At 47.5% G+C, this 18,491-nt stretch overlaps 1 protein-coding gene across 4 annotated transcripts in view; it reads right to left on the bottom strand.

The window, feature by feature from the left end:
* Positions 1–3,513: 3,513 nt before the first annotated feature.
* POLD3 (DNA polymerase delta 3, accessory subunit) overlaps positions 3,514–18,491 on the bottom strand; it is a 29,539-nt gene continuing 14,561 nt past the window's right edge. For 3 of the 4 annotated variants that reach the window (XM_063327830.1, XM_063327847.1, XM_063327852.1), the window contains 5 exons: positions 18,016–18,175; positions 16,590–16,702; positions 10,281–10,378; positions 9,342–9,423; positions 3,514–5,664 (listed from right to left, as the gene is read on the bottom strand). In XM_063327830.1, the coding sequence (XP_063183900.1) occupies positions 5,459–5,664; positions 9,342–9,423; positions 10,281–10,378; positions 16,590–16,702; positions 18,016–18,175 (659 nt within the window). In that variant the 3' untranslated portion in view covers positions 3,514–5,458. The remainder of the gene's footprint in view (positions 5,665–9,341; positions 9,424–10,280; positions 10,379–16,589; positions 16,703–18,015; positions 18,176–18,491) is intronic. The other variant, XM_063327838.1, reaches the window with a different exon arrangement.

The raw sequence follows: 18,491 nt of genomic DNA on the forward strand, positions 1-18,491 counted from the left end.
AGATCTCAGCTCAATCTCCCCTCTTGCAGTGGAAACCCCTTCCCCCTCGTCCCATGGCTCCCCTCCCTCATCCAGAGTCCCTCCCCAGCTTTCCTGGAGCCCCTTGAGGGACTGGAGGGGGCTCGAAGGTTTCCCCGGAGCCTTCTCTTCTCCAGGCTGAACCTCCCCAACTATCTCAGCCCATCTTCATGGGAGAGGTGTTCCAGCCTTCTGAGGATCTCCGTGGCCTCCTCTAGACCCGCTCCCAAGAGGTCCGTGTCCTTCTTGTGTTGGGGGCTCCAGAGCTGGACTTTCTTTAAAATAGTCAAAGACCAGGGATGGGTGAGGAACTGGACCTCATCAGGGGCCAACGTGGCCCATCTTGGTCCAGGGACAGCACTGACCGCTCTTCCCTGCCCCAGTGCAACACTTGAAGCTGAGATAAGGATGAAGAGAGTCTCCTATGGGGGTAGGGGGGTTTCACTTGGACTTCAGCCCCACTGCCTTGCATTTAACCCCATCCTTCAATCCAGTCCCTGCCTGTTGGCCAAGTGCGATCAGCAGAACCGTATCCACCTTCTCAAAAGAAGCCACCAAAATACCTGAAATAACCAGTGTGTACACAACCAAGTTGGAACCCTGAATTTCTCTCAGCCTCCTGCCTTTACGCCAGCCTGGTTGCCAGATTGTGAATTGGCAACTCCTGGTGCTGGGAAGGATGTTTTAGGTCTTTAAAGCATTGCAAGCCCTCAGGGGCTGGAAGTGAAGGTTCCTCAGAAGTGCTCCCCATATCCCCTGTCTCCAGTGCCTCCTTCCAAGGCTCAAAGGAGCTGTCGTTGGACGATTCAGCAGCAGTTGCCTCGGGATGGGGATACTGGCGCACCCACCAGCGGGAAGGGACTGTTTTCCGAAGGAGAGCAGAGAAGAAGAGACATGGGATGTCATCCACCCAGTGCCACGCGCACAGACCTTCTTCCCTTCAAGCTCTATGTGCCTTGGAAAAAAACACAAAGCGAGATCAAGCCAGCAGCAGCGCACCATGTGGGGCTGGTTTCAACCACCAATTTTAATGGGTTTTAAATCCTTCCCCAGCTGAACTGGCCACCACACGGGGCAGCGCTTGGGAGGAACAGATAGAATCATAGAATAGAATCATAGAATTGTCCAGGTTGGAAGGGACCTTTCAGATCACCGAGTCCAACCATCAACCCAACACTGACAAGTTACCACTACCCCATGTCCCTCAGCACCACGTCTGCCCGGCTTTTAAATCCCTCCAGGGATGGCGACTCCACCACTGCCCTGGGCAGCCTCTTCCAATGCTTGACAACCCTTTCGGGGATGACATTTTCCCTAATATCCATCCTAAACCTCCCCTGGGGCAACTTGAAGCCATTTCCTCTTGTGCTATCGCCTGTTCCTTGGGAGAAGAGACCGACCCCCCCTGGCTACCCCCTCCTTTCAGGGAGTTGCAGAGAGCGAGAAGGTCTCCCCTCAGCCTCCTTTTCTCCAGGCTGAACACCCCCAGCTCCCTCAGCCGCTCCTCACAAGACTTGTGCTCCAGACCCCTCACCACCTCCGGTGCCCTTCTCTGGACACGCTCCAGCACCTCCAGGTCTTTTTTTGTGGTGAGGGGCCCAAAACTGGACACAGCACTCAAGGTGGGGCCTCACCAGTGCCCAGTACAGGGGGACCATCACTGGCCCAGTCCTGCTGGCCACACTAGTGCTGATACAGGCCAGGATGCTGTTGGCCTTCTTGGCCACCTGGGCACACTGCTGGCTCATATTCAACTGGCTGTCGACCAACACCCCCAGGTCCTTCTCTGCCAGGCAGCTCTCCAGCCACTCTGCCCCCAGCCTGTAGCGCTCATGGGTGTGTTAATGGAGCGAGAGCTGCCGTCGAGCTTCTACAGCAATCTCAGCACCGAGGGCTACAGATGCCATGACCCGCTGCCACGGAAGCAGACTGTGCCACGGCAGGGGGTGCCCCGAATCCAGCCCAGCAGCACCCCACGTGCACCCCGGGGTGCTGCAGCACGCTCCCTAGAGCTGGGGAAGCAGCGAGGCGCTGACGCACGGCCCTGGCAAGCGCCCGCTCTCCCCTCCGCCGGCGCTCGGCCTCGCCGAGTCGCATTTTGCTTCCTTATAAGGCCCTGCTGCTCTGCGCTCCCCTCTCCGGTATCTGCGGCCGAGCTGGCATTGCCTCTTCAGAGAGCAAAACAATTCCCCACACGCCGCCAGGACACCCTCCTGCCCTCCGTTAGCACCCAGCAGCGCTTCCTCCCATCCCTCCTCTGGTTTTCTTTAACTAGATAAAGGCCAGGCAACCACGGAGTGGGAAACACAGAAGGTTTTTTTTCCGAGCAGACTCTGCCCCGTGGGAAAGAGGGCTGTAAATCAGCTCTGCTATCTCCTGAACAAGGGACGGGGACTTTTCATCCATAGGAGCAGCATTTCTAGCCCCTTCCCAGGGCACAGGCGGTCGCTGGGTCAGAGGCACCTCGGCCAACTGATGCATCTATAGCTTTGCCCCAGAGCACGTGGCGGTGCAGCTTCTTCAGCCTCTCACCCCACCTGCAAAACAAGGGTGAAGCTCACTCCGCCTTAAAAAAAAAAAAAGGCTTTCAGGAAGCCTGAGCAAAGAACCACTGTGAAATACGCTATTTAGCGGAGAATATTAAATTAACATCCTCTCCCACAGCCTCTTCTGGGTGTAAAGGGGGTGGGAAGGGAAATGCAGGGGGAAGATGAGAAAAAAAAAATCCCTAAAAGATTCCTGTATCTCCAGGATGAGGTTCTGGACCCTGAGCACCATCGATACCAAGTCTCGAGCCAACCGGGAGGCAGGAGATGTGGTCCTCGTGCCTGGCTCGGGGCTGCCACCGCCTCCCAGACATTTTGTCCCCCACCAGCCACAGGGTGCCAAATGGGTGACGTCTGGAAGAAGGAACCTTCTCCCTTTAAGCAGCAGCTAGGGGACGCAGCCCCGTTCCTGGGGACACAGCTCCAGGCTCGCCAAGGGACCCGAGGCCCCCCTGTGGGCTGGCAGCCCATGAAGTGCAGGAGGGGAGTATGAGATCATGATTTTTGGAAGCCTGAAGTTCGCCTATGTCCTGCTTCTTCAGACATTAAGTCATTTTCCTGAGGAAGTCGCATATGACGTTGATCTGGTTATAGAGGGAGTCGGGGTGGAGCAGCGAGCTCCAGCTAGACCACGGTGGAGGTGAGGTGCAAGAGCAGCAGGGACACCACGTCCCGTCAACATCTGCCACAGGAATAAGACTCAAGGGGTCAATTCAATACAGATCCTGAGAGTTTGAGATGTTCTCACTCACATTTGGGATGCTCTAAAAGGCTCAGTTTAATGCTCGCAACCCTGGTTTCAATGGCAGAACTCTTTCCCCACTTCACCAGTGATATTCTTCCATGCAGCTGAATGTCACAGCGACCACGGGAAATCAGGCTGCAGCACATCATTTAAGGAAAAGCAAGGACAAAAGAAAAAAAAAAAAAATCTTTATTTAAGGGGTTTTGTTACTTATTACTTTTCAAAATACACCCCCAATTCTACCAAGAATAACAGAAACACTACAGCGGTTCGGTTTTTTTTAACAGTTAAATTTTCTTCATAAAAGTCAGAACAAGGTTGTTCATTCTTCCCCCATGGCCCTCTGCTGCCCACGTCACTCCAACATACCACGAGAGCACGAAACGTTTTTTTTCGGCTTGTGCAGCAACCTCTGTGAGTACCGTGCCAGTTCTGCCTTCCCATCTTCCCATTATTTTTTTCCCCTATACATCTCCAACACAGAAAGTCCAGAATTTCAGTTCTTAACTCTCACGGGGAGCCACAGGGGGAGGGTGCTGAGCGACGAGGTGACCCTTGAAGAGCCCCAGGAGCAGCGATCCACACAGTGAGCAGCTGAACCCACCCAGCCAGGACACAGGCACGAATCCAGAGACACTGCTGGTTTGAAGGAGATCCTCTCACATCTGCTGAGGGTGCAAGCTGCCGAGGGTGATGTGACTTCAATCGAGTCAACTCTTGGTCGCTAACAGGTGTGTGCTCAAATTTCTCCAGTCACCAACCTGATCTCCTGGTCAGGATGACTGTCAATACAGTTGTTTGGCCCTTTTACTGCCCACAGGTCGGAATACTTTCAGCCGCGTGTCTAAAGACATTTCTTCCTTGCTTCACACTCCTCAGACTTTATCTACCTTTCTGCCAACACAAGCACTTTCTATACGAATATGGATATACATATCCATACGTACGTTGGCCTAACACCACCCAGAAACAACGACTGATGACATCAGTCACCCATTTGGGAGCCCTCACCAAGCCAAGCTTCAGAAATGCTCAGCACCCATCTTCTAGAAGATCTGGCTTTTACATGCATCTATCAAATTTGGCACCAGAAAAATCAGGAGGCATCCAAAAAGACGACTCATTTCTGATTAACAGGACTGCAGTGCTTTATTCGTCTCCAATAACTGGTTCCTCAGGACCGTTTGCCGTGACATACTTCCTTCAGCAGGCAGATGACGAGATGTCCTAGAAAACAACTCTCCCGTTGTTTGGTTTATGCCTGTAAAAAGAACTTCAGGCAACCCAAAAACTACAAACCCAAAAAGCAGCGCGCAATCCCTCACGGACAAGGACAGCAGGTACCTGCCGGGTGTTATCAGAACTGCCCTCTAATCACCCTGCCCTTTGACTCATTAACTTTCAAGGTTGAAGACCCAGTTGCTTTCCCAATAACAGCGAAGCCTTCCCCCAATTACACAGGAGCCAATTGTGTGGGAAGCCTCAAAGATGTTTTTGCAAAGACAGAGCACCAACAGCGTCCCGGTCTATAATTAGGCATCTGAGCAATTTACAGAGGATACGTTCAAGGAAGAAAAAAGTAAGAGAATTTTATATGCACTGCTTTGTCCAAAAAAAGATTATGAAAGGCAGAGCAAAAACTATTTACCAGTCTTAGGGGGAAAATTAAGTTCATTTCATTCAGTTAAAGCCGCAGCAGATGTTCAGTATTTGCGTGTATGCCCGAAGACCTGCTATATTGCAGCTTCTAACCAACATTTAGATCAATCTGGGGAGTTGGGGGCGTAAAGAGAAGGGAAAAAAAGCCACAACTTGACTCCTAAATAAGTCCAACTACCACTTGTGGAACAGGTGAGAGGCTGAATAAAAAAATAAAGTTTCATGTGGATAGATTAAAGTCTTTCAAGAGTTCCTCTAGATTTTGCGATTCCCATACTGCTTTGTAAAGATGATTGAAATTATTGCAGTAACAAATAAAACTTTTCTCCGATACAAAATCTAGTCCAGAGGGCTTACTTACACAGTAAGCAAGATATCTTACGTAAGTGAAGATTGCATGTTGTTATCCTCCAACGCAGCGGCTTTCAGAAAGCCACACAAAAAGAGCAACACTCCCAAGCTGCCAAGAGGACCGGGAGAAAAACCCAGTTCATTTCTTCTGAAAAAAACCCATGATGGAGACCTGTTTGTTGGCTCTGTTGGCAGTAGCTGCCCCTTTCTTAAGGTTCTTCTTTTCTTCCTTTGGTTCTTTCTTCAGAGGCTGTGCAGGCTGTTTGTGTGCAGCTGGTGGCTTGGCCTTGGCGAAGTCATCCTCGCTGTCTGTACAGGATTCACTCTCGTAAACCTTCTCAGTCACTGGTTAAAAGAAAAGAGGAACAGATGATGATGGTTAAGCCTGAGACCTCCCCACTGCACTTCTGGAAATGAGCATTTTGGGTTCAAAGGAGTAACATGCCAGATACAGGAATTAAATCCGTTGCTCAAGGTTATGCAGTAGATCCAGAGGACTGGAGGGGCTTTCCATACACTGAGCCAAACCGTCTCCCTTCTTTCTTAAGTGTAAGGTGGCAGGTTAGTGACTCAGGAGCTTTAATGTCATTAGCTCTTTCAAAACGGCTTATACACATTCATTCACCATACCCACACCCTAAATAGCATCTCCCCACCGGGAAGGGCCCTCGAGAGCACAAGTTCCCTCTCCAAACCTATTCAAGCATTGCCCTCTTCTAGAAACGAGGGTCAACTGGACTGAAGACCTCTGCAGCTCAAACAGTTCTCTACCAGGGACTGGCCTGCAGCCATCAGCTTGTCTTGCACAGGCTGACAAGGAGCTATCAGAAAGTGATGAATCTGAACGAGATCAGAATCCATACTTTAGCATTTGATGATGGAACATCTACTTTAAGGTTAAAATCCACCATTTTGACTTGGCCTGATTTCCATTTGCCAAAGCAAACAGATTGTCCTGAAATCCAGACAAGACAACCCAGAGACAGGGACAGCCTTCCCTCACCAGCACCACACACATCGGACGGTCAGGGAAGAGCGAAGCAAACACATCGCAGAGATGAGAGAAGGAGCACAAAACCCTGGCGGCGGCTTCTTCCTATACAGGTGGGCAAGCAGGGCAAATATAAAGAAATCCCTTAAAAAAATAAAACCAAACCCGTGGCTGAAATCAAGGACTATGACTGAATGGGATTGCCAGCTCACTGCTGTCAGCGTCGAGCGATGGGGATATAAAACAATGCTCACGGAAATTAAACTGAAGTCAGCTCCACTGATGGAAGCCATCGTTAGATACTAGTAAATGTTGTTGTATCGGCTTTCCCAGCAGTGCTCTGGTATTCTTCTAGTAAGTCATTTTTCTTTAGCAACTGTATTCTTTTAAACAGATGTCCTAACTTCCCTTCTTCTGGGAAACTGGCTTTCACTTGTATTAATGCATCAAATTAAATAAGGTTTTCTACGTAACCAGAAACCGGGAAGAGGAATGGTAGGAAATCCTGCTCCGCAGCGCCAGCGGATGCTCAGACATGGACTGTAAACCCAAGCTAACCTCCCTTCAGAGGCAACTGGCTTTTCAGCGAGAAGCTTTAACAGACCACTGGCCACTTACTGAGCTTTAAAAAGCTATCGTGTTGTCACCCCTGTCAGTAATTGTTGATAACTCCAAGGGCGTGCACTTAATCCTCTCCAACTGCAAGACAACACATCTGAGATCGACCTTTTACCGAGATCTCAGCTGAACTTAAAAATTCTGTATTTGCAGCAGCTACGGGCACACAGATAGATCGTTACTGACGCTCATCTCGCAGCAAGACTCACTAAATCGCAGTAACTCAAATTATGTGAGCTCTAACTTAAGCCAGTGCTGTAAGACAAATTTACCTGCAATGTACACGCATATATTCCAATATACAAGTCCACGTGCATCCTTTCAAGCTTTAGAAAGTGGAAGGTAGAAACGCACTAGCTTAAACCTCAGTAATTCCCCTTTGCTATAGACTAAGAGCAGGCACTCAACTGAGTCCCAGTTGAAGCATGGTAACGTGTCTTGTGCTTAATTCCACAGATACTTTAATTGCTCAATTTCCCTCAGGGCTAATCCCTAAATTACTTTTGCTTTTTGACACCAATTCCTTGCTATTGCAGCTATTGTGAAAATGATCACTTAAAAATCATGGAGAACAGCCTAATCTTAATGTTAGGATTTGATGTCTCTATAATCTAGTCCTTGTTCAAGAAAAAGAAGAAGAAGAAAAAAGAGACAGTAGGGAGAGGGGGGAAAGCCCCTATATTTCAAAGAATAACAACAATTTACATTAGCCTGGGAGATTTGCAAGTTATTTAGCCTTCGAATGATTAGGCTTGTGCATGGAAAGGGTAGGGAAGGGAAGGGAGGGGAGGAGAGAAACTGGACAGTAACCAGACAGCACGTTCTGCGCAACAGAGACTGGCAGGTTTTTAGTAGAAAGAAGCATCTCCTCCCTACCCAGTTCCTCAGCATACCAGCTCCATCCCTCCCTCCTTCCTAGAGGATCCATCTCCCAAAGGCACAACAGGGGCTTGTGTTTCCCTTTTCATAAAGCGGTAGTGGATATGAACTATGAAACCAAAGGTCTGGATTTCACAAGAGACTATTAAGCCCCTTGGGGGCAGGGAGAAGAGAAAGAAAGGCAATTTTCCCAGCCCTGGTATGTTTGGAAAGGGCTGAAGAGACAGAAGAGTGCTCTTTGTTGGAAGCTGAACCCGGAACAGTCATTACTGCAAGCTCTGGATGCAGACCTCGTTCAACTCAACTGCCCAGCTAATGCTTTTTTGTTCCATTTTCCTTCCAAGTGTTTTTATGGTTCTATCTGGGATGGGAGAGCAAAACACCCCATAACACAACTAGCCAAAGCAGTCAATAACTTTGTGCAAGTCCAATTCTTTGACAAAAATCCAGTACTTGAGATTTCAGTTACTAGCACAGCCAGTTGCTGAGTGCTAGCTTTATATTTCTTTAACGGAGACACACAAAGTTAATAGGAAACATAAGATACAACTACACAGGCAGGTGCAAACAGACACAAGCTGACTCATGTCCAGGCAGCTCCAAATCTGGGCCAAGCAAGCCTGCATCTATCTACGCTTATGCACAACGACAAACCTGTACAACGGCAACAGATCGCCTCCTAGAACTGGCTGAGCTCCCGTGACATCTACTCAAATCAGCAAGGCTGGAGAATGTTAAGCATCCCATATAATTGAGCTGACAACAGCGCTACAAAAAACACATTCCACCCTCTTAATTTTTTTTAAAACCTTTGGGGGAAAAAAAAAAAGAAAAAGAAAAAATTCTGAACTCCTGCAGCTCTACTTCAATGTCAGGACACAGAGGAGGAAACAAGTACAGCGGTGTTACGCAGCTTTTTGCAGGTAACAGGAGGAAGCAGTGTCCAGTCAGGCTGGAATTCAAAGCCTCTGGCTCTCAGTACTTCTGTAGAGGCTCTCTTCCCTCCTGAAAGCAGAGCCATCCTTATCAGAAACAGAAACCCTTCTCAAGGATTTAATCCCCAACTTACTCCTTGTTTATTTGGGATACTTCAAGTTTATATTAACATATAATCAAGCTCTGCTGCACAGCTCTGGATTTATCTCCGAAAGAAAAAAAAACAACCCAAAACCAACCAAACAACTCATCCCAGACAGAATTTATCCCAAAACCTAGACACCTCTCTGCATCATCTTTAAGCAGTTGTATCTTTGGAGAAGAGAGCAGATGAAGCAAGTGCTCATGCTGGCAGGAGGGAATAGAGAAGAAATGGAAGAAATTCTGTGAATAATCAAAAAAGAATAAGGATTCAGCCACAGCTCCATGACTCCTTACCCAGGCCTTCACTAAAGGGCAGTTACCTCAGTCTGGGAGCATGAGGTCGAAGGGGAATAACAAAATGATTTTGTGAACCTCTTTCAAAGCCCGGGAGAGGCTGGCCTGTAAGAATCTTCAACACAGCTTCAATAAAGTTAATTCCACTGAGGTGTCTTACCCATGCAGCCTTCTTCCGAGTCAATAAACATTTTGGATTTCAGCACACGCTTCCGTTTCCTCTTCCTCCCTCCAGCTGAAACCTGAAGGATATTGAGTATTGTGAGAAATCAAGTGTTAAGGCCCCATGCACGTACACAGGTCATAAAAGCAGCAGCCCCAGGAGTGAAATGTGGTCTCTCTAATGAAGCTGAGCATGATTTGATAAGCAACTCTGTCCCTTCCCAGGATATCCTGGTCTCGTTTGTGTAAATGCCACAATTCTCCCCATCCTACCAGGACAAATTTCAGAGAGGCACAATGCAACTTAACTGAGACAGCAAGCTTTCCCGTCTGCCAGCACAGGGGGCACATTTCTCTTCTGGGGCATGTGACGTGTTGAAGTGTGTTAAATTATGTGAGAAGCTGGCACTGGGATTGTCCCATCATACCTCTGAAGAATGAGGAAATAACAAGGTGTGCAAGACACCAGAGCTCCTGCTGTGACAAAAAGCTGCGCTTTCGTGAAACTACATTTATTTTCTCAGCTCAGAGGTTAACTTCTTGCCAATCACAGCCCACCTCCCTCAAACAGCAGCTTTCCTGCAATACAAGGCTGAATACCAGGAGTCTCTGGTTTCATTTCTGACCCTGCCCTGACTCCGGAGGCCAAGATTCAGGAAAAAAAAAAGAGTGTTCAAATATGAGCCACAATTCATAGAACCATTAGGAGGGAAAAAGAGAAGAAAACAGAAAACTGCATCATGTCAGCAGAAAAGCTAGCGTTTAAATAATGGTCTAGAAAATGAATGAACTAGTGAACATGGTGGATTCTTTCAAGCAGGATGATGGGATGACTTGACAAGTGAACAGGACTTCCCCCCTAGCATCTGAAAAGTGGTTGGGCAATCCCCATCGAGTCGGATAAAAACAGAAGTTAATAACCCTACTATGCTCTTACCTCTGTGGATGCAGGCTCCAGTTCAGTTTTCAGAGCAGGTACAGGGGGTGGAGATGGAGCTTTCTCTTCCTCGGGTGTGGGAGGCAGCGGGACATCTGCTAAGAAGATGAACATCTTAATAGCACATGGGTCTAATGCCTGCTTGCAGGTACCCTTTTGTCTCATCATTTCATTTAACCCTGAGCAATTGCTTGTAACCTGCATTTAGATCAAGGTTTACAAGTTCTCGCTCAGATTTGTTTAATTCATGTCGGGACAAATCGTCCGAAGTGGTCGGCCTGCAGCCAGAGTGCTCACCAGTTCCCAAAGGAAGGAGAGTGAGATAGGATGGGAGAAGTGCATTTGGGATTTTTGGTAAGCCAAAAATCAGTTCCACCAAATGAAACTTTAAAAATAAGCACAGAAACTGGCACGTTTTAGCCACATATTTCACTTGCTCATTAAAAAGAGGGACTGTAATTTGTTTAGAAATTGAAAGAGGCAGGGTTTAAGACTACGTATGCCCAAAACACTGGACGACCTTAGTTTCTCTACCTCTCCCCCACTGGTAAAACAGTCATTGCTTAACGGTGGTGCTATACATCCCAAACAATCCGTGCTATTAGCTCAAAACTACCTTAATCCAAGAATTAAGTGCAACATGCTATTACCCACCCTAAAAGATTGTTAAGGGACACCCCAACCTTTCATTTAAAGAACAAGTAAAAACCAAACCACCCCAAAAAACTAAGCCCATTCCCTCATCTGCCATCACCTGTGCTCTCCTCCAGAGATCGTGGAATCCTTTCAATGGCAAAAATAACTGAAATAGCCAAGGCCACTTTCACAAATTTGTACACAGCAAAACGAGCTCTGGAGCCTCTACCAGCTATGTCAAACTGGGCCTCAGCGAGACTAGCAGGGTTTATAGGCAAATGAGAAAGCCAGGGTCACTCTGCTGTGGGGCTGGCAGAGGGACAGAGCCATGACGGTGAAGAAAAATCAGCGCAGGGCAAGAGGGGAAGGAGCAGCACCTTGCACCGCGCAGCAGGCACTGTGACGAATTTAAATGGCTTTAAGGAATCCTCTCCAAATCCAAGTGAGAAACGCTGCCATGCAAGTCCTCAAATGTGGGGGAGAGCTAGGAATGTGGGGGAAGAAACTCCTCATCTGACCTATTGCTTAATAATAACAAGGATGCTGCTGGACAGGAGGACAGAGTGCCTGCTTGGCTTCTCCTCCCAGCTCTGCTGGCTGTAGCACCGCATTCATCCTGTCGTCGTAACACGAATTCTGGATCTGTAGCTGTCCCAACCGATTAGGTCAGTGTTAAGAGTTATGACTGTGCCAGGCATACGGCCAACTGACCTTCATAGGTTAAGAAGGGCTCAAGTGAAACAGTGGTTGGCTGCCAAGGCTAAATAATAAATTACATTCTTCAAACAAGGACTCAGCCTCCTAACTACTTCAGTAAGCGAGGCACAGAAATGCAAACAGAGCGGGATAACATGACTCGGTATTTCACCTTGCTCCAAAGAGCTGGGTCTGGCAGCTGCGTGAAGATAAAAACCAAACAACGGATCTGCTCTAAGGTGCTAACTGCTGGGGCAGCCTGGACCGCAGCCGAGGAGCTGCGGGGAACTCGACATTCTCAATATTTATCATAGTCTCACAGCAACTGCAGGCTGAAGTGCCCATATTCTGCACAGCCCCAAACCTGCTTCACCGGCTACCCGGGCTGGCCACACCAATTTGAAAAAATTTTTTAAGAGAGCATGGGCTAAGAGGGCTGAAAATCAGCCTGGTGAAAAACTGCTACCTCTTCCAGAGGCTGCTGAAGGTATTTCCAGCGTGTCAACCCCACTATTCTTGCTCGGGGGAAATTTGGGCTTTTCTTCATCCTCCTTCAAACAAGTTCCCCCAGTTTTTGTCAGGCAGAAGGCACCTTTCTCCCCACGTCAGAGTGTTTCGGACTGCCATCGAGCTGCATCTCTATTACTTTATTATCCTCTTCTAGCCAACGCAGCCCTCTGACATGTGATAACTCCTGAGTCAACCTCTAGCTGCTGCCCACAGTTTACTCAACAGCAACAGCTGCATGAAATGGATACAAGTTGGGCAATTGGATGTACCAAAGATGTAAATCCTGGCTTTGTTCGGTTTGCTCTGACCCTGCCTGGAAAAACTGTGAGAAGCTTTAGTGCTTCTGCTGCGGCTCTGCGAAACCGATAGAGTTTGTAGGTTACAGTGCCACTGAAATCACCCTCCAAAGTGGCTGTAAAACACTTGTCAACACTGCGAAACGCTGCCTGTGTTGGTATAGCTGAAGCTGCCAAAACCTCCTGTCCTCTGTGGACGCACTTGTGTAGTTTATTCTGGCACTGGAAGCAAAACAACCTGCAGTGACTAAGGCACCCTCATACCAATATAACTTTTTAATGAAAAATCATTTAAATGGAGAGGATTGTGCCTTATGCCCTCCCTGTATTTTCAACTTGGTACAATGTGCTGACACTCGTGTAAGATGAGCTTATTTTAGGCTAATTTCAGTACATAAAGAGCAGACTAATACAGAGCAACGCAAAAAGACTCGCCTGGACATAAGAACGCCTATACAGTGCTTCGCATCAGTCGTACGGACCTAGTTTCAAACCCACAAAATGTCGCTAAGTCTGCCTGAAAAAAGGGCCGTGCTTTTACTAGCAGTTACACAGGTGGAGCCCTGTCTGAACGCCATTTAATCACAGCAGTGGCTGCGGACAAGCGTCCCCTTGTATCCGCAGCTGCAGCCGCGGGAGAGGTTAGCACCCCTGCCCGAGGCCGTGCCTCCTCCCGCGGCGCGGAGCAGCCTGGGCAACCACCTCCCCGTTTTCTCCGAGCTGAGGTCAGCCAGGTTAGCGTGGCACGTTAGCATAAGCAGCAGCTAAACCCTCAGCCTTTGATATCTGCTCTGGCGGTGCAGCTTCCCATATTGCCTTTTGCATATTTAAAACTTACCCCCAGATCATCTGCGGGTGAATGACGCAGGTGGTGGATGAAGCGTGCCCCTGTCTGGCGGCGATTTCCAAATGCTGTGCAGCATATGGCGCCTTCCTCCCTGTTCCCACAGGGATGCAGCATGGAACAATGTCACTCCAGGCCCCATTTTGCTCACTGATGCTGCCGATTAAAATTGCCCCTCCTCTCTGGAGAAACCCATTTCCAACCTTTCCAAGGATAAATGCTCTCAAAGTCCAGCTGCTGTACGTTATTTTTTTTTTTTTAATTATTTGTTTCTTCCAACTTACATTCTTATACTTGAATACTGAGCGTAATATTCGATATGAATCTTTCAAAGAATTCAAATTTATCTTCTTTCATCCTGTTGGATTTAGAAGGACAAGGAGCAGAACCAAACGGCCGAACACAGACCTGATCAGGGTGGTTTAGATAGCCATTAGCTTCAAAAGAACAGAGAAGCTCCTCTCGATTCTAATCTTTCCCTTTTGAAAGATGGAACAGAGTACTAAGCTAATCTGCTTAATATACAAATTTGTATACACAAACTATAATTTGCATAAATTTACAATTCTAATCCATAACACAAACCCCATTCTGGACATAATGGAAAGAACAAAAAGGACTACGATGCAGGAGGAGCAACGGCAAGAAAATTCTCCAAACAGAAAGGCAAACATTCTGCATACATCTCCAGTAGGTTAAATAGGAGTAAACCAAAAACCAAGCCTCCCTACAGCCGAGTGGGGAGGTAGCCTTACTTGTGCTGGTTTTAATGTCTAAAGCTACTGAGAATAAGGTTAATGAGACAACCGGGCCCCAAACCTGACCAGAGGACTAGACCCATGGTTTCTAATTGCAAATCCAGTTAACTCTTGCTGAAGAGCACAAATAAAACAGGGGAGAACAACTAAACAGACCTGCTGCGTGCACTGAGGTAGAAGTAAACATACAGACTCTGGACCACACCTTGGAATAAATGAAAACAGAAGGCACCACATTCAAAGGCATTAACTAGTCAGCATATGCCAATGTAATACAGGTATTCAACATAATATTCAAAACCAAAAGTGGATATGCAGCAAGCAGGAGTTTGCAGTAGAGAGTCATGGAATGGTTTAGGTTAGAAGGGACCTTAAAACTCATCCACTTCCAACCCCCCTGCCCTGGGCAGGGACACCTCCCACTAGACCAGGCTGCTCCAAGCCCCGGCCAACCTGGCCTTGAACCCCTCCAGGGATGGGGCAGGCACAGCTTCTCTGGGCAACCTGGGACAGGGGCTCACCACCCTCACAGCCAAGAATTTCTTCCTCAGATCTCATCTAAATATGCCCTCTTTCAGCATAAAACCAATGCCCCTCGTCCCATGGCTCCCCTCCCTCATCCAGAGTCCCTCCCCAGCTTTCCTGGAGCCCCTTGAGGGACTGGAAGGGGCTCCAAGATCTCCCCGGAGCCTTCTCTTCTCCAGGCTGAATCCCCCCAACTCTCTCAGCCTGTCCTCACAGCAGAGGGGCTCCAGCCCTCAGATCATCTTCGTGGCCTCCTCTGGACCTGTTCCAACAGGTCCACGTCCTTCCTGTGCTGAAGGCTCCGAAGTTGGACACAGTAATCCAGGTGGGGTCTCACGAGAGCAGAGTAGAGGGGTAGAATCACCTCCCTCAAGTACTCTCTATAGAAAGCACTCCTCAATTTGTGACAGTCTTACAGCACTGCTCTTAGTCTCAGGAGATTAAGAGAGCTCTAACAGAACTAGATAAGGCAAATGGACTGTGCGGTCACCTCTGGGCTTGCTGTGTGCTCAGAGCACTGTCAAGAGCACGGGAGGCTGTGGGTCCCCAACTCACAGCAGCAAAACCACAACTGAACCAATAAGCCCTCATGCTTCAAAGAGCAGCCGCTCCGCACAGCCCTACCACGCACCTGAAACACTGGTCTCATTTCTGCTCATTGCTGCCCACTCTCATTAGCAGAGAGTGGACGAGCTGAGAGATTCCAGCCCAGCAAGGAGCAGCACTTCAAGTGGCCAAACAGGCTGATTTCAATCTTCCCTCTTCAGAGCTAAACAACGCAGCTTGTCAGTAGGCTGACTGATGAGTAAATGGAAAGACCACATAATAGCTTACAAACATTTAAAGAAATAAATACCAAAGAGTGTGGGCATATATATTTTTTTATGGCCAAACAAGGAGCTGCACACAGGAATGTGATGAAAATTAAGGCTGATCGTGAAGAACAGCTTCCTGAGAGATTTATCATCCTGTGGAATAGTCCGAGTAGAAGCGATGGATGCCTGATGACAGAGATCACTTGAAATTACGCTGGGCAAAAGAAAAACCACGAAAATAGGCCTAAGGTGGCAAGGAGACTGCTAAGATATCCAGCAGCATTCGCCTCTCTAACTTGTATAAAAAATTCTCTTAGTTTCGTTGTTGTTTCTCATGTGCTAGCCACGCTAAATAAGCAAACAGCTTCAGCGCTCCTGCAGGAGTCCACCTCCTCGCCAATACAATCTGGTTGCTGTTTCACCTTTTTTTACTCAAGCTGTACACCAAACTAGTGGTTTCAATTATTTGCCCATAATGATCCCTAAATTCTTTTCCTGATCAGCTCTTTGGATGACTGTTCCATTTAGCACATACTCCTTAGCTCGATCCCAACTTATTTTCCAATTATCTATATTGAACGGCATTTGTCACCTCAATTATCCACATTCTTTGGAATCCAGCCCTGCTGTTCCTCATTATAAGCCCAAATCTTGCAACATTCTGGGCACCCTACTCCTATCAAAGCCAACAGCCACTGAGGAGTCGCAGAGTCGCATCGGATATGGCTCAACTGTTTTCCCTCCAGTTTCTCTATTATCTTTTTTTTTTTTTTTGAAGTCTTGCTTCCAATGCTGTCTTCCAAACCATTTCTATAAACAGACAGAATAAAGATACTAAAAATGACCCTGAGAGGGGGGAAGTCACTTTGCGAGTGTTTACTCACCAAATAAACTGGTTATGACCAGTCCTACAATTCTGGAAGGCGCGATATCTTTCACAAGAGATTTGAGAATCTCCTTCCCACACGTCAGCGTGACTGGCAGCACACTTGGTGAGGAGACAGCCAGATCTGAGCTAAGCTAAAACAAAGACTGAATGACTGAGGCATCCCAACCATATGCCCAAGTGCTTGCAGCACAAGATAAACAGAAAGCTCAAGCTACAGCCATTTGCACGGTCTTTAGTCCTCTAAACTATTCCCTCAATCGTTGACCAACAGCCTTGGACAGTAATATTGTCGAAATCAGGCCCCTGACCTACATGCCTGGTTGTTTACATATCTTTTTACCTTCCTCATCACTGCTGTCAGACTGAAGTTGTTTGATTCGCTTCCTCTTTTTCTTTAGATTTTCGGGATCTCTTTCTTCCTCGTTATCCGACTTGTCCACCCTCTTCATTTTACTGCCACAAAAAGAAAAGGAAAAAAGGAACAAACACATGTTAACCCTTGTGTGTGCATGAAAGCATCACACATGCCTAGACGAGCATGCTCCTGACGGAACTACTGCTAAGGAAATCAAATACCTCTGTACCTCTTAAAAAGATAAGCATCACATAGACTGAAGTATACTCACCTAAACAATCAGGCATAGGTGCACGAGCATTTTCAAGCCTCTCATCCTTACCCATACCCAGTTCTCCAAAACAAGGAGGATTTCTTTAGCCCCTCTGCGGTTCAATGTTTTGCCCAGGACCTCACCTAGCTTGGCCACAGCAACCTGGCAAGAGCACATTTCTGATCTTGTCTCTATAGCTCAGGCTCCCAAACACTCATGTCCCCAACAGCATCGCTCAGAAGCTCTTTTGACAGACTGCTTGCCACTAACTGACTATGAGGTAGTGTCTCAGAATCCTGGAGCCATTTTTAAAGACTACTGGAAAAATAAAATAGCTTCTTTCTTTTTAGTGTTGGCGAGACGTGTCAGACTAACAAGCCTGGAGGCTAAAGGCCCACGTATCCTCATAGAGCTGGTACAGCCCAAGTGGCCTTCCCAACACCACACTGCCAACATGCAGTTTCCAGGCCCTTGGCTTTTTGAATAAGGCTATCAATAAGAAGACCAGTTAGCACTAACTGCGATGGTGGGCTGGGCGGCGCGCTTACCTATTTAGTTAGAAACGGATTGAGACCACCAATTAATTACTCATAGGCCACCAGAGAGCCATCAGACTGTAATGATTTTTTGCCTCTGTCAGTTTGGGTTGGATTAAACACAAAGGGCTGAACTTAAAATTTACTTGGAGTCTCAGCCCAAAGTAAACCAGGGGCATTGAAAGCAGCAGTACATTAGCTATGGAAATCAACAAGCAGAACTTTGTGAGCTGGAAGCTGTGTACATATAAGCTTGGGAATATAGTCCCTTCCCTACACTACAGGTGCTCCTGCCAGCCCCCGCAGACTGCTTGCGGGGTCTACACTAAGTCTGCTCACAGCATGAGCTTGTCTCTTGGAAAGCCACCCCCTCCCACTGAAGACTACCTGGACCGTGTCCCTTACCATTTGCAACGGCACAAATGGCCCTGAGGCATCTACAGCGCTAAATGGAAAAGAAATATTAAGAAAGAATTCCAAGCGAGATAACTTTAGGCCAGGTTTAATGCAATTTAGTAGCTGGAAACAGGAGGGAAGCCAGCATCGTATGACCAGCCAGCTCCATGCAGGCCATCAACAAGAGGGTTAACAGATTACAGGGACCCTGAACAGCGTGGCCCACCTTTTTTTGTCCTTTTGTTGACTTCTAGCAGGCTCTGTTTTCTTCCCAGGTTTCTCTGCTACAGTATTAGGGGATGACTCTGGTTCTGCTTCAGGAACTGAAGGCTTGACTACTTTTTCTTCCTTTGGCTGCTCAGGCACAGAGTTGACTTTGAGTTTATCTGTGAATAAACCATTAAAAAAGCACAAACACTGAGCATTCAGTATGAATGACAACTTACAAAGGAGCCGGCTAAACAAAACACTGTGCACCAAGAATACAGAAAACACTACAGATGATGTGTAAAGGCATTAGGGATCTAGATTGACCAAATTATGTCATACTGAAAAAACGGGCATGCTTAAATTTCTAGCTGATTTAACAGTTTGATTCTGTTCCCGATGGCATAGCCCAAGCACGCCGCAAGCTGAGTGCGCTGCAGCAGTTAAAACTCCGCAGAAGCGGGCTAGGAGGCAGCAGCAGAATCCCTTGCAGTC

This window comes from Chroicocephalus ridibundus, chromosome 1 (assembly GCF_963924245.1).
Source record: "Chroicocephalus ridibundus chromosome 1, bChrRid1.1, whole genome shotgun sequence".
Classification (NCBI taxonomy): domain Eukaryota; kingdom Metazoa; phylum Chordata; class Aves; order Charadriiformes; family Laridae; genus Chroicocephalus; species Chroicocephalus ridibundus.